This window comes from Numida meleagris, chromosome 3, assembly GCF_002078875.1.
Source record: "Numida meleagris isolate 19003 breed g44 Domestic line chromosome 3, NumMel1.0, whole genome shotgun sequence".
NCBI classification, from domain to species: Eukaryota; Metazoa; Chordata; class Aves; order Galliformes; family Numididae; genus Numida; species Numida meleagris.
Window position 1 is genome coordinate 105,476,895 of NC_034411.1, and position 13,231 is coordinate 105,490,125.

The following is a 13,231-nucleotide window of genomic DNA, read 5'->3' on the forward strand; positions in this document are numbered from 1 at the left end:
CCTTGCCCCCACCAAGGACTCCCCCCCCAGCCCCGCCCCAGCCCCACCTGATCTCGTTGACACGGGGCATGGGGTGCATCACCACCATCTTCTCCTTGGCCCTCGTCATGATATGGGGTGTGAGGATGAACTGCCCGAAGCACTGTGGAGTCACAGCCCTGAGTCAGGGCTGGGGACCCTCCCAGCCCTCCACCCCTCCCAGCCCTACACCCAGCCCGCACTCACGGCCTCGTACTCCTCGGCGCTCTCAAAGCGCTCCCGCTGGATGCGGGTCATATAGAGCACGTCGGTGTCAGGCAGCGCCTCCTCAATACTCCCGAACTCCTCCTGGGGCAGCGCCATCAGTGGGGCCAAGGTGGGGGGCACAGCCCCACAGCCCCAGCCCCACTCCTCACCTGCGAGATGCCCTTGGAAGCCACGAAGGCAGCGATGTCAGGCGGCATGCCGAGGCCACGGGGCGTGACGTAGCGCAGGTGGACACGGTACTGAGTGAGCAGGCGGGCCAGCGAGTGCACCGTGCGCCCGTGCTTCAGGTCGCCCACCATGGTGATCTGTGGGGAGAGCCGTCAGCACGCCCCACGGCACGGCACCCACCGCCCCACGGAACGGCACGCAGCATCTCACCGTCATGCCATTGACGGTGCCCAGCTCCTCACGGATGGTGAAGATGTCCAGCAGCGCCTGCGTCGGGTGCTCGCCCACCCCGTCGCCGGCATTGATCACGGGCTTGCGGCAGTGCGCGGCGGCCAGCTGGGCACAGAGCGAGCCGAGAGTGAAACCCCCACACGTATTCCGACAGCACCAGGGCGCTGCCACATGGCAGGACGCAGCCCCCCCCGCTCACCTCCACAGCGCCAGGCTGGGGGTGCCGCAGCACCAGGACGTCGGCGTAGCAGCACATGGTCTGCACAGAGTCAGCCAGCGACTCGCCCTTCTGCACCGAGGAGGTGGCCTCGCAGAATGACACCACAGAGCCACCCAGCCGGCACATTGCAGCTGCAAAGGAGCTGCTGGTGCGCGTGCTCGCCTCGTAGAACATCGATGCCATCACTTTGCCCTGCGGGACGTGGTGTCAGGCGTGGGGCCCGGCATGGGGCACACGGCGCCTGCTCACTGCTTACCTTGAGGATGTCCAAACTGCGCTCCTTCTGCACCAGCATACGCAGGGTGTGTGCCACGTTGAACAGATGTGACATCTGCGGGGAGACGCGGCTCAGGGAGGGCATCCAGCACCCAGACCCTCCTGTGCCCACCCAGCACCCACCTGCTCCTTGGAGAACTGCCGCACGGAGAGGATGTGCTGCCCGACCAGGGGGTGCAGCAGCGGCGAGGTGGGGAAGTGGGGCACGCCTTGGGGCGATGCCTGGCGTGGGAAAGGGCTCACGAGGTGGGGGTGGCTGTCCTGAGCAGCAGTCATATCTGCAGCACCGGGAGCACACAGTGAGCCCACGTGGGAAGCACGCAGAGCCCCCGGCGCCCGGCACTCACCTGCCTCTGCCGCCCTCCTGCCAGCCTTCTCCCGGGCGTCCTCAGCTGAGCATGAGAGGGGAATGCAGTGTTAGAGCACCTGGCACCCTCAGCACTGCAGACGCGACGCTACAGCGATGCTTGCCCCAGAATGAGCTGGGTCAAGCCCCCGCGCTGTGCCCCACATGCACCCCATGGAACCCAATGGGACGCAGCCCTGATCCTGGGAGGCACAGGGCCCCGAGGTGCCGGGCGGGCTGGGGCTGAGCGGGAGGGGAGCACCGCTGTGCCCCGTCCCAAGGACCCAGTCCCTCACAGAGGGCAGCACAGGAGCCCGGGGCTGGCGCGGCACCTGGGGGGGGCTGCACTCATCGGCTGCAGTTATAGTGCCATAACGCGGGGCTGAGTGAGTCCCCCCCAACATTACCGGTGCCTCGGGCGCCCGGGCGGTGCGCGGCTCCCAGCCTCCGGAACGCTGAACGGGACACAAGGGCAGGGTCAGCGCGGCGCCTAGCCCCGACACGGCCCCCGCACGGCCACATGCTCGCTGCCACCCTGTGCTGCGCTGTGCCTCCCTCACCTGGCAGACCGGGGTCAGAGGCACGGTGGATACGGGGTGGGAGGTGGAAGCGGCCCTCGGGCATGGGGCCAGCACGGCGCGGGCTGGAGGCTCGGCTGCGCAGCGTCTCACCCACCGCCGCATGCCGGGGCCGCTCGGGGGTCTGCGGAGAGAGGACAAGCTGGAGCAGGGCAGGGGTTGTGCCCCCCCGGCACCATGCACCTCTTTACCTTCACACTCTCCTTGGTGGGGGCCACGAGTGGCGCCAGCACAGCTCCCATGGGCCACTTCCTCACGTCCTGCCCGTAGCCAGGGGGCACCAGGACCTGCAGCCACAAACAGAGGGCGATCAGTACTCAGAGACCCCCGGCTGAGGGGGGTCGGTGCTTGGGGACCCCTGAATGTGGGGGAGCAGCACGGGGAGCAGCGCTTGGTTCCTACCTGCCCATCAATGTAGGCGACCTCCCCGCGCAGTACCACCCTGCGCACTGTCCCCTTCACATTCCTGCCCTCGAAGGGCGTCCATTGTGCCTTGGAGAAGGCGGTGTTCTTGGGGATGACCCACTCCTGCTCCAAGTCCACCTGCAGGGAGAGGGGTCAGAGTCCAGGGCAGGCTGTGCGGTAGGCGGTGGGGCAGCGACCCACCTCCACATAGGTGTCCTCCTGAGCCGGCAGCCCAAAGATCTTGCGGGGGTTCTCGTAGAGGCGCAGGATGATATCCTCCACCGTCAGCCGCCCCTCAGAGACAGCAGTCAGCAGCAGCGGCAGCATGGTCTCCAGCCCAGGGAAGCCAGGGGGCGGCTTGGGGCCCTGTTTCTCCTCCAGCGTGTGGGGGGCTGTGAAGTGGGGAATGTTACCACGATGCTTGGCCTCACTCGTCTCTGCCCTGTGCCCCACGGTGCTCACCGTGGTCAGTGGCGAAGCAGTCGATGGTGTCCATGTTCTCCCAGAGGGCCTCCATGTCCTGGGAGGTGCCCAGCGCTGGGCGCACGGCCCCACAGCCCTCCCCAAGGCGCTTCAGGTCATCTTGGCACAGGAAGAGGTGGTGTGGGGCCACCTCACACGTCACTGGGATCCCCTTCTGCTTGGCCGCCTTGATGAGGAGAATCTGGGGGGGGGGGGGGGGGGGCACAGTGAGGGGCAGCCCCCCAACACGCCCCCCCAGCCGCATGGGGGATCCCAGCCCTCTGCTCACCTCCTCCCTGCGTGCCACGTGGCAGATGTGCACGGGGCGCTGGTGCAGCTGTGCCACCATCAGGACGGCAGCCACCGTCTGCCCCTCCGCGTGGGCCACGATGGGCAAATGCCGCGGCCACTGCTGGAAGTGCTGCAGGCAAACAAAGCGATGGGTGCTGGGGCCAGCACCGGGCTCCTTCTGCAGCCTCCACCCACCCGCCCCAGCAGCGGCTCACCTCCATCCACAGTGACACGTCATCCATGCGCAGGCTGGAGAAGGTGTCATTGAGGTACAGCTTCAGCCCTGCCGCCGCCGCGGCCAGCGCACCCAGCGAGCCCGCGTTCTCCGCCGACGCGCCCAGGAACAGGGCGAAGTCACAGCGCGCCCCGGCCTCGGCCAGCTGAGGGGAAGGGGACGCGGTGAGTTCAGGAGGGCAGGGGCTGACCTCCTGCTGGCCCTGCAGGAAGGGGACGTGGACACGCCAGCCTCCCACTCACCTTCTGTGCCAAGGCAAAGGAGGTGGCGTCGGTGATGGCGGGGCTGGTGTTGGGCATGGCACACACCATGGTGACCCCCCCAGCCAGGGCGGCTGCTGTGCCCGAGGAGAAGTCCTCCTTGTGCGTGGCACCCGGCTCACGCAGGTGCACGTGGACATCGATCAACCCTGGGGAGAGGGAACATCAGCAAGGGGGGGCACTGGGGAAGTGGCTCGGGCATGGGGATATGGCAGACATGGAGAGGAAGCAGTGGAGTGGAACATCTCTGACCCCAGGGCTGCTCCGGGCACAACCCCGGCCCCACGTCACCCCCAGCCCTCGAACCTGGCAGGCGGATCAGCTTCTGGGATGTCATGCAGTCCACGTGCATCTTGAGCGGTGGGGCGGCCCCAATCTGGCCCAGTGCCTGCGGGCACAGCGGTCATCAGGCTGGGCACGTCCACCACGAGCGCACGAGGCAGGGCCAAGAGAACACCTGCCCAGACCCCATATCATCACCCAGCACGGCTCTCCACACCACGCCCATCCCACCTCCACGAAGAGCTTGGTGCACTTGATGTCGATGATGAGCGGCACGGAGTAGTCGACGGCCAGGCGCCGCGTGCGGTACCCCTTGGTGACAAAGGAGGAGAGCCGGCGGCCCCCGGAGTTGCGCATGGAGAGGTTGATGACCATCTCAAAGTGGTTCTCTGCCAGGTAGTCCAGGATGCTGCGCTGCGTCTCACGGGCACCCGCTTCGGTGCTGTCCGCCTCCTCGAAGTGCCAATCCACTGCCATCACCTGCGGCAGGGCCACCGTCACCACTCCGTGCCGGCACCGTGGACCTCCCCACTAAACCCCGAGCCCCCACCCCAAACCCTGAGCCCCCACCTTGATGCCATGCTCAGTGTAGAAGTCAGCGGTGCCAAGGCTGGCGTACAGATTGTAGCCAAGGCTCTCCAGGGTCCGCACGGTGGACAGCAGCTCGCTCTTGTTCTGCAACAGCACCGCAGAGGTCAGAGCGCATTTGGGGTACTCAACCCAACCCTGGCACCCCGCGCACCTTGTAGCTGCCGATGGTCAGCAGGATGTTCTTCTTGGGGATCTTGAAGCCGGTGCTGAGCATGGCCTTGAGGTACGCTTCGCAGCGGTTCTCCCCGAAGCATGCCACCTCGCCTGTGCTCGTCATCTCCACGCCCAGCACCACGTCAGCACCCGCCAGGCGCGAGAAGGAGAACTGCGGCACCTGCGGGCACAGGGAGTCAGTGGCCGCCCAACGCAGCCCCCACCCCACCACCGGACCCCACTCACCTTCACACCGACGATGCCCGTGCCCGTCATCAGCCCCACGGGCTGCACATCCTCGCCCATGATCACCTGGCTGGCCAGGGCCACCAGGTCCACCCCCAGCGTCTTGGAGACGAAAGGGAAGGAGCGCGACACGCGCACGTTGCACTCGATCACCTTCAGCTGGTCATCCTGCAGAGAGGGGACGGTGTGAGGCACATCCTGAGGCTGCGGGGTGCTCTCAGTGCCCCCCAGCGCGGCTCTGCCCTCCCCAGTACCTTGGCGATAAGCTGCAGGTTGAAGGGCCCAGTGACCTGCAGCTCCTGCCCGATGGCGTGCACGATGGCCTTGATGCGCTCCAGCGTCTTGGGTGTGATGTCCTGCGGGGGTGTCACCAGCGTGGCATCGCCCGAGTGCACTCCAGCGTTCTCCACGTGCTCCGAGATGGCGATGGCCACCACCACGCCATCGCAGGCCACCGCGTCCACGTCGATCTCCTGCGAGCAGGCACAGGGTCACAGCTCCGTCCCGGCACAGCTCCGGTGCAGCACAGGAGCAGCGTCCAACCTTGGCCTCCTGGATGAACTTGGAGATGACAACGGGCTGCTCCTTGGACACAGCCACGGCGTTGCTGAGGAACTTCTCCAGGTCGCTGTCCGAGTAGGCGACGTTCATGGCGGCGCCGCTCAGCACGTAGGAGGGCCGCACCACGCAGGGGTAGCCCACCGTGCAGCAGAAGTGCTTGGCCGACTGCGGGGAGAAGCGCAGCTCAGCGGGCAGGTGGCCAGGGGCAAGGCCCCGGGCAGTTCTGCACCCACCTCCATGTCGGAGAGCTCCTTCCAGAGCGGCTGGCTGATTCCAATGGTGTCCAGCAAGCGCGAGAACTTGAAGCGGTTCTCGGCCGAGTCGATGGCCTCGGGGGAGGTGCCCAGGATGCGGCACTGCTGCCGGTGCAGCGCCATGGCGATGTTGTTGGGCAGCTGGCCGCCCATCGACAGGATGACACCCTCAGGGTTCTCCAGCTCGTAGATGTCCATCACCACCTGCGGCATGGGGCCGGCTGGCAGGGGGCTGCACAGCCCTCATTCCTATGGGGCAGCCTCGGGGACTCCCCGCCCCGCGGCACGCAGCCTCCCTACCCCCCTCACCTCAAAAGAGATCTCATCGAAGTAGAGGCGGTCACACATATCATAGTCAGTGCTCACGGTCTCGGGGTTGTAATTCACCATGATAGTCTTGAAGCCCATCTGTGAGGCAGAGCAACGCGTTGAGGCCAGGGATGCCCCCAGCCCCACTCCTCCCCCAAATCCCTGCGTCGTTCCCACCCATCCCAGGCCACCTTGCGCAGCTCCTGGATGCAGCCGACAGCGCACCAATCGAACTCGACGGAGCTGCCGATGCGGTAGACGCCGGAACCGATGACCATGACGTGGGGTTGGCGGAAGGGCAGGTCGTGCTCGGCGCCGTTGTAGGTCAGGTAGAGGTAGTTGGTCTGCGCCGGCCACTCGGCCGCCACCGTGTCGATCTGCTTCACCACCGGCAGGATGCCCAAGTCGCGTCGCATCTTCCGCACGGCCAGCTCGGTGCTGCGAGGGGCAGGGTGAGCGCCGGCCGTAGGGTGGCAGCAGCAGCAGGGTTGGGGCGGCCCCCCACCTCACCTGAGCACGGCCAGGGCCACCTGCTTGTCGGAGAAGCCGAGCTGCTTGGCGCGGCGCAGCACGGCGGGCGGCATGGCGCTCTGCTCGCCGCGAAACGCCTCCAGCCGCGCCGCGTGGTCCGTGATGTTCTTCATCTTGTGCAGGAACCAGCGGTCGATCTTGGTCAGTTCGTAGAGGCGCTCGATGGAATACCCAGCGCGCAGCGCGGCCGCCAGCACAAAGATGCGCTTGTCCGTTGGCGTCTCCAGCTCCTGGGGGAGACGAGGGGTGAGCGGGCACAGCCTCCCACGCCTGACCCACGCACTGTGCCGAGCCCCAGCGCTCACCACGTCCGACGCCGGCTTCACCGTGTGGTCAAAGCCCACACAGTTCTCATCCACCATCCGCAGCGCCTTCTGGAAGGCCTCCTCGAAGTTCCTGCCGATGGCCATCACCTCCCCTGTGGGGAGCCGTGAGCGGACGGAGCCCCACAGGCCACCCCGCACCACGCCACGCTGCCCCGCTGCGCTCACCCACGCTCTTCATGGAGCTGCCGATCTTGGTGCTGACACGCAGGAACTTGCTGAGGTCCCAGCGCGGGATCTTCACCACGCAGTAGTCCAGGCTGGGCTCGAAGTTGGCGGTGGTGGAGTTGGTGACAGAGTTCCTGTGCGGCACATGGGACAGCATCAGCGCACGGAGCCCACAGCATGGCCAAGGCGTGCCCTGTGCCCCCACGGTGACATTGTTAGTACCTGAGGACAGGCAGTGGGATGCCCAGTGCCAGCTTGGCTGCCACGTAGGCCAGTGGGTAGCCCGTGGCCTTGCTGGCCAGCGCCGAGCTGCGGGAGAGCCGTGCGTTCACCTCGATGATGTAGTACTGCAAGGAGCAGTGCACCATGAGCACGGATAGGGCCCCACCACCACCACGGGGGGGGCACACAGGGGGAACGCTGCGCCCACCTGCTCCGACTCGGGGTTCAGGGCGAACTGGATGTTGCACTCGCCCACGATGCCCAGGTGCTGCACCACCTTGATGGCCGTGTGGCGCAGCATGAAGTACTCGGTGTCGTTGAGCGTCTGGCTGGGTGCCACCACGATGGACTCGCCCGTGTGGATGCCCAGCGGGTCCAGGTTCTCCATGTTGCACACCTGGGGCGGAGGAGCGCTGGGGGTCCATCACCTGTGCTCCCCACCCCACTACGCCCCAGGATGGCCTCGCTGGGGTCCCCACCTCCTCCCGTGCCCTGGAGACCACTGGGGCTCCGCGGCACCACCACGACCTGAGCGCGGCACTGTGCCCATTGAGGGCACTAGGCTCTTGGTGCCAGCATACAGCAGTTGTGCTGGCACAAGGAAAGGGGTTGGGGAGCCCCCGCTGCCATACCGTGACGCAGTTGTTGTAGGCGTCGCGCACCACCTCGTACTCGATCTCCTTCCAGCCCTTCAGCGACTTGTCCACCAGCACCTGGGAGGTGTGGGTGAAGGCCTGGCTCACCAGGGCCGCCAGCTCCTCCCGGTTGGAGGCGAAACCGGAGCCCAGGCCCCCCAGGGCGTACGCCGAGCGCACCAGCACCGGGTACCCCAACCGCTCAGCCGCTGCCTGCGCCTGCAGAGAGCACAGAGTGAGCACAGGGTGGGGGGTGGCACCCCCTGAAGGCCTCCCCCATCCTGCCCCACGCCACGCTGCAGCCCCACACCTGCTCCAGGGAAGCAGCGGCCTCGCTGGGCGCCACGTGCTCGCCGATCTCCTCCATCTTCTCCACAAAAACCTTGCGGTCCTCCGTCATCTCAATGGAAGCAACGGGGGTGCCCAGCACACGCACGCGGTACCGTTGCAGCACGCCGCCCTTGGTCAGCTCCACGCCGCAGTTGAGGGCTGTCTGCCCGCCGAAGGTCAGCAGCACACCATCGGGGCGCTCGTTGCGGATCACCTGCGGGGGGGATGGGGTGGTGAGGTGCAGCCCCACACTGGCCCCACAGCGGCCCCCGCCATCCCTCCAGCACTCACCTGAGTGACGTACTCAGGGGTGATGGGCAGGAAGTACACCTTGTCCGCTAGCCCCTTAGAGGTCTGTACCGTGGCGATGTTGGGGTTGATGAGCACCGTTTGAATGTTCTCCTCCTTCAGCGCTTTGATGGCCTGGGAGTGGGGGGGGGGGGGGGGGGGAGTGGTGTCAGCTCCACGTGGAGGCCCCTGCCCACCCCGAATCTCTGAGGGATGCTCACCTGTGACCCTGAGTAGTCAAACTCGCCCGCTTGCCCGATGGAGAGCCCACCGGAGCCCAGGATCAGCACCTTGCGGGGCCGTGCCGCCTCCTGCCCTGCTGCCGGCACCTCGCTGTATGCCAGGAGATCCCGCAGGCGCTGCCGCACTGCAGGGATGGGATGGGATGGGATGGGATGGGAATGCTGTGGCCCCATGCACAGCCCCACCCAGCACCACGGCTGCGAACACAGCACAGTGAGCCAGCCCCAAACGCAGCCCTACAGCCACTCATGCACAACCCTAGCCCTGAGTGCCAATCACGGCCCAGACTCGGAGCACCGACCCCAGCCCCATGCAATTCCCCCAACCCCAAGCCCCATCAACCATGGCCCCAAGCAATCACCAACCCCAGCCCCAAGTATCTCCCCCCAGCCCAAGGGGCCTGAGCACAGAATCCCACACACAGCCCCAGCCCCGAGCACTGACCTCAAGCACAGCATCCCACGCACAACACTGTCCCCAGCCCTATGGGGCTCACATCTCCCCCAGCCCCGTGCCCACCTGTTTTGCCATTGTCCCCTCTCTGCAGGTCCCGTGCCGCCTCCACGAAGACATCAAAGAGCCCCTCCAGGTCCGTGGGGCCAGCACGGTGCTCGGGGTGGAACTGCACACTACAAGGGGACCAGATGAGACGCAGCCCCGTGCCCCCCGCCCCACACCAGGGTGACCCCGCGCCCACCTGAAGAAGGGTTTGTGCTCGTGCACCAGCCCCTCGTTGGAGCCGTCGTTGGCATTGGTGAAGAGCGGCGTCCAGCCGGGGGGCAGGCTGCTCGCCTCCACCGCAAAGCCGTGGTTCTGTGCCGTGATGAAGCAGCGCTGCGTGTCCTCGTGCACGCACGGCTGGTTGTGCCCGCGGTTCCCGTACCTGAGGGGGGTGGGAACAGAACGTCATGCACCCAACCGGACATCAGGACCCCCCCGCAGCCGGGACCCTGCTCACTTCATCTTGTAGGTGCGGGCGCCCAGGGCCAGGGCCAGCAGCTGGTGGCCCAGGCAGACCCCGAAGACAGGCTTGGGGCGGTCAGCGGCCAGCACGGCACGCAGGTTGGCCACCGTCTGCTGGCACAGTTGCGGGTCCCCGGGGCCGTTGCTGAGGAAGAGCCCGTCGAAGTCTGCGCACAGACGGCAGCGTTAGGGTGGGCACTGTGCTGGGGACCCCGTAGCTCTCCCCACTTGAGGGAGTCACAGCGGGGACCGCAGCCCCGCAGCTCCCAAATGGGGTTGCACAGGGGTCACTGACCCCGCTGCTCACAGCACACCACGATGCCCCACGTCAGGTTGCAGTGAGCATCCCCACTCACACCTCCCTTATTAACCCCCGCAAGAATAACAACACAATGCCCAAAACCCCCAGCACGGGGCAGCATGGGGCTTCCCGAAGCCCCCAGACCCCCGGCACAAAGCTCCCCGTGGCCTCCCACAACGATCCTACCCCACATCCCCTCTCCAAGCCCAGAGCCCCCCTACCCGTGGGGTCCAGCGGGTGGTCCCAGGGCACCACGGTGACGGCCGCCCCCCGCTCGCAGAGGCACCGCACCTGGTTGCGCTTCAGGCCGCAGTCCACAGCAGTGATGCGCAGGGATCCGCCAGGGTTAAAGACACATGGCTCCTGCAGAGAGGGTGAGTGGGGATCTGGCTCATCGCCCTCCCCATAGCCTAGGACCAGCTGCCTCGTACCTTCAGGGACACCTCCTGCACCAGGTGCCGCTCGTTCGGGTCCTGGAAGGGGATGCTCTCCTCCGGGGCCTCATCCGGCAGCAGCTTCCCCAGCAGCGTGCCTTTCTCGCGGATCTTCTTGGTGAGGGCACGGGTGTCCACCCCTGTGGGTGAACGGTGACACGGAGTCACGCACTCCCATGGCACCTTCACCACTCCCCGACAGGGCACAGCCCCACAGATCCCGGTGCAAGTTTAGCTCCGGCCCAAACCCGCTGCCCCCGGTCCCAAGGCCACCCCCAGCCCTGACCACCCCCAACCTGGCACCGACCCCACGGCCCTGACCCGCAGCCCCACCTTCCAGCCCGGGGACGTTGTGCTCCTTGAGCCATTGGTCGAGGGACTGGGCTGCGCTCCAGTGGCTGGGGGTCTCCGAACACTCGCCCACCACCAGCGCGGCCACGTGGATCTTGCTGGACTCGAACCACTGCGGGGGAGAGGGGACGTGAGCGGGGCCAAAAGGCCAGGACTCCCCCCGCGGCCACGGGGCAGAGCCGGGAGAGGCCCCAGGCGGGGACCTCCGCGGCACAGTGAACCCCGCAGCACAGGAGCCGCACCGCCGCCCCACGCCGGGGCTCCCCCCGCATCCCCCATCCCCACACCGACCCCAGACGCCGAGAGGAGTCCGGGCAAATCCAGGGTCCCGGCAGCTCCACGGCCCCGCCCCCACCCGCAGCCCCACGGCGGGCCGCGTGGGGGTGGGGGGGGAGGGGAAGGGCGGGGGAGGAGGACTCTGCCCCGGGGGGCGAGGGGCCCCGCGCTCACCGTGCCGAGGCCGAAGGGTCCCAGCCGCTCCCGGGGCACGCCGTAGTTGCCCACCAGCGGGTAGGTGAGCACCAGGATCTGCGCCGCGTACGAGGGGTCGGTGAGCGCCTCGGGGTAGCCCACCACGCCCGTCTGGAACACTGCGGGGAGAAAAACGCGGAGCGGGGATCCGCGCGCGTCCCCGCCCCCGCGCATCCCGCACCCCTCCCGCATCCGGCCCCGGCGCACTCACCCACTTCCCCGCTGGCGGCGGCGCCCGTAGCCCCGAAGGCGCGGCCGCGCAGCACGGAGCCGTCCTGCAGCACCAGGCGGCCCATGGCGGTGCCACGTGCGGGGCAGTGCGGGAGTCGGTAGCGAAGGAGCGCGGGGAGCGCGGGAGGGGCGGGGCCGGGGACACCTACAGCGAACGATGCGCGGACGGGGCGGGGCCAGAAGCGAAGGGGCGGGGCATTGAGCGAAGAACCAATCAGCGCGCGCCGGGGGCGGGACAAGGACGTGAACGGCACGGAACAGCGCGGCACAAGAGGTACGGGTTCAGTACAGCGCCACGGGGCAGTGCAGCAATGGACATGAAAAAGTTAAAGCTACTGTTAAACCAAAAAGCCAGGGGAGAGCGCGAACGCAGTCCCCCACTACCACAAATTATGCAGTCGAGTTTCCCGCATTTGGGGAAATCGCAGGGGTCAGCACACCCGGAGTGCAGGGGATGAGCCTCGCCCTGGGAAAACCACCTGCCTGATCATGGTGTCTCCCCTGCCAGGTAAGTATGCTTTCTACCCGCAACCCACCCGGCCCCACGTCCCGACACCAGCCCGCACCGCACGGCGACCCGCGCCCGCAACCACTCTCCCCATCCCCTCGCGCCGCTCCTCGCTCCGCTCCCGGAGCCCGGTGCCGAGGCCCACTTGGCTCTCACGGGGCTCCACGCGCGTTCCGTTCCCGGGGCGGCGCGCTCCCGTCATGCCGCGCGCGGAGCGATCTGCATACTGAGCTGCGTGGCCACGCCCCCTCCCGCCGGACCACCCACGACGCACGCAGGCTCCGCGCTCACAGCCGCAGCGCTCGGCGCCCCGGGCCGGATCCTGCCGGGCCTCACAGCCCCGTGTGCCACCACGTGGGCAGCACACACCAGGCCGGGCACTCAATGTCTGCGCTCGGTCACCGTCCCTATCTGTGGGGCAACATGGATGTGTCTCTCGTCAGGCGCCGAGGCAGCGCTTCCTCTGCTCCTCCCTTTGCAGTCCCCGCACCTCGTCCCATTCCCGCCATCCCCACGGCCCCGCCCCGCAGCCACTTCTCCGTCCCGGCCCAGCGCTGCTGAGCACACCACTGCGCCCGATGGGCCGAGCCACCCTCCCGTTCCAAACGCTCCCAGTGCTCAGAACCACGTGGTGCCGCGCTCTCGGGGCATCTGAGATGAGTGCCCGGTGCTGACAGAGCTTGGCGCCTTCGAGAGCGCGTTCCCGGGGACCACCCTGGCGGGTAACAGAGGCCTGGCACGATCCCTCTGCAGCGCCTGGAGAACGACACGGCCCAACGTGGAAACGAGAGCGAAGCGCCGCCGCTCCTGACCACGTGCGGCGGTGTGAAGCATCGCACGGCCCCACCCTGCGGTACCGAGCCCGAGCTGGGACCCGACCCGCGTCCCCTCCACCTCGCGGAGCGACGCTGTGCCCGCGGCCTGACGAGACGGCGGCACCGCACGGGGGGCGGAACCGCACCTGAGGAAGCGGCGGCAGCCCGGAGACGCTGCGACGAGATTGGCTGCCGGCCGCCGAGGGCGGGGCCACGCAAAGCAGCGCGCTATTAGGCACTGTAGTGAGCGGGGCCTGCGGCGGGAGGGGGCGTGGCCACGCAGCTCAGTATGCAGATCGCTCC

At 67.6% G+C, this 13,231-nt stretch overlaps 1 protein-coding gene across 4 annotated transcripts in view; it reads right to left on the reverse strand.

The window, feature by feature from the left end:
* The window catches only part of CAD (carbamoyl-phosphate synthetase 2, aspartate transcarbamylase, and dihydroorotase), a 12,819-nt gene extending 626 nt beyond the window's left edge, over positions 1–12,193 (reverse strand). The window contains exons 1-44 of one of the 4 annotated variants that reach the window (XM_021392761.1): positions 11,586–12,191; positions 11,354–11,493; positions 10,886–11,015; positions 10,550–10,692; positions 10,340–10,481; positions 9,813–9,984; positions 9,552–9,737; positions 9,374–9,483; positions 8,833–8,978; positions 8,615–8,746; positions 8,304–8,537; positions 7,991–8,212; positions 7,567–7,755; positions 7,359–7,483; positions 7,137–7,270; positions 6,951–7,063; positions 6,625–6,875; positions 6,306–6,552; positions 6,115–6,213; positions 5,785–6,009; positions 5,534–5,716; positions 5,245–5,463; positions 4,991–5,158; positions 4,743–4,925; positions 4,571–4,675; positions 4,232–4,480; positions 4,025–4,106; positions 3,701–3,867; positions 3,439–3,603; positions 3,222–3,353; positions 2,933–3,134; positions 2,672–2,862; positions 2,468–2,608; positions 2,257–2,352; positions 2,048–2,189; positions 1,895–1,942; positions 1,489–1,533; positions 1,265–1,419; positions 1,122–1,196; positions 845–1,057; positions 625–750; positions 396–551; positions 226–327; positions 48–142 (exon numbers count right to left, since the gene is read on the reverse strand). In XM_021392761.1, the coding sequence (XP_021248436.1) occupies positions 48–142; positions 226–327; positions 396–551; positions 625–750; positions 845–1,057; positions 1,122–1,196; positions 1,265–1,419; positions 1,489–1,533; positions 1,895–1,942; positions 2,048–2,189; positions 2,257–2,352; positions 2,468–2,608; positions 2,672–2,862; positions 2,933–3,134; positions 3,222–3,353; positions 3,439–3,603; positions 3,701–3,867; positions 4,025–4,106; positions 4,232–4,480; positions 4,571–4,675; positions 4,743–4,925; positions 4,991–5,158; positions 5,245–5,463; positions 5,534–5,716; positions 5,785–6,009; positions 6,115–6,213; positions 6,306–6,552; positions 6,625–6,875; positions 6,951–7,063; positions 7,137–7,270; positions 7,359–7,483; positions 7,567–7,755; positions 7,991–8,212; positions 8,304–8,537; positions 8,615–8,746; positions 8,833–8,978; positions 9,374–9,483; positions 9,552–9,737; positions 9,813–9,984; positions 10,340–10,481; positions 10,550–10,692; positions 10,886–11,015; positions 11,354–11,493; positions 11,586–11,670 (6,665 nt within the window). In that variant the 5' untranslated portion in view covers positions 11,671–12,191. Of the gene's footprint in view, positions 1–47; positions 143–225; positions 328–395; positions 552–624; positions 751–844; positions 1,058–1,121; positions 1,197–1,264; positions 1,420–1,488; positions 1,534–1,894; positions 1,943–2,047; positions 2,190–2,256; positions 2,353–2,467; positions 2,609–2,671; positions 2,863–2,932; positions 3,135–3,221; positions 3,354–3,438; positions 3,604–3,700; positions 3,868–4,024; positions 4,107–4,231; positions 4,481–4,570; positions 4,676–4,742; positions 4,926–4,990; positions 5,159–5,244; positions 5,464–5,533; positions 5,717–5,784; positions 6,010–6,114; positions 6,214–6,305; positions 6,553–6,624; positions 7,064–7,136; positions 7,271–7,358; positions 7,484–7,566; positions 7,756–7,990; positions 8,213–8,303; positions 8,538–8,614; positions 8,747–8,832; positions 8,979–9,373; positions 9,484–9,551; positions 9,738–9,812; positions 9,985–10,339; positions 10,482–10,549; positions 10,693–10,885; positions 11,016–11,353; positions 11,494–11,585 lie in introns of all 4 variants that reach the window. The other 3 variants (XM_021392762.1, XM_021392758.1, XM_021392759.1) reach the window with 3 other exon arrangements.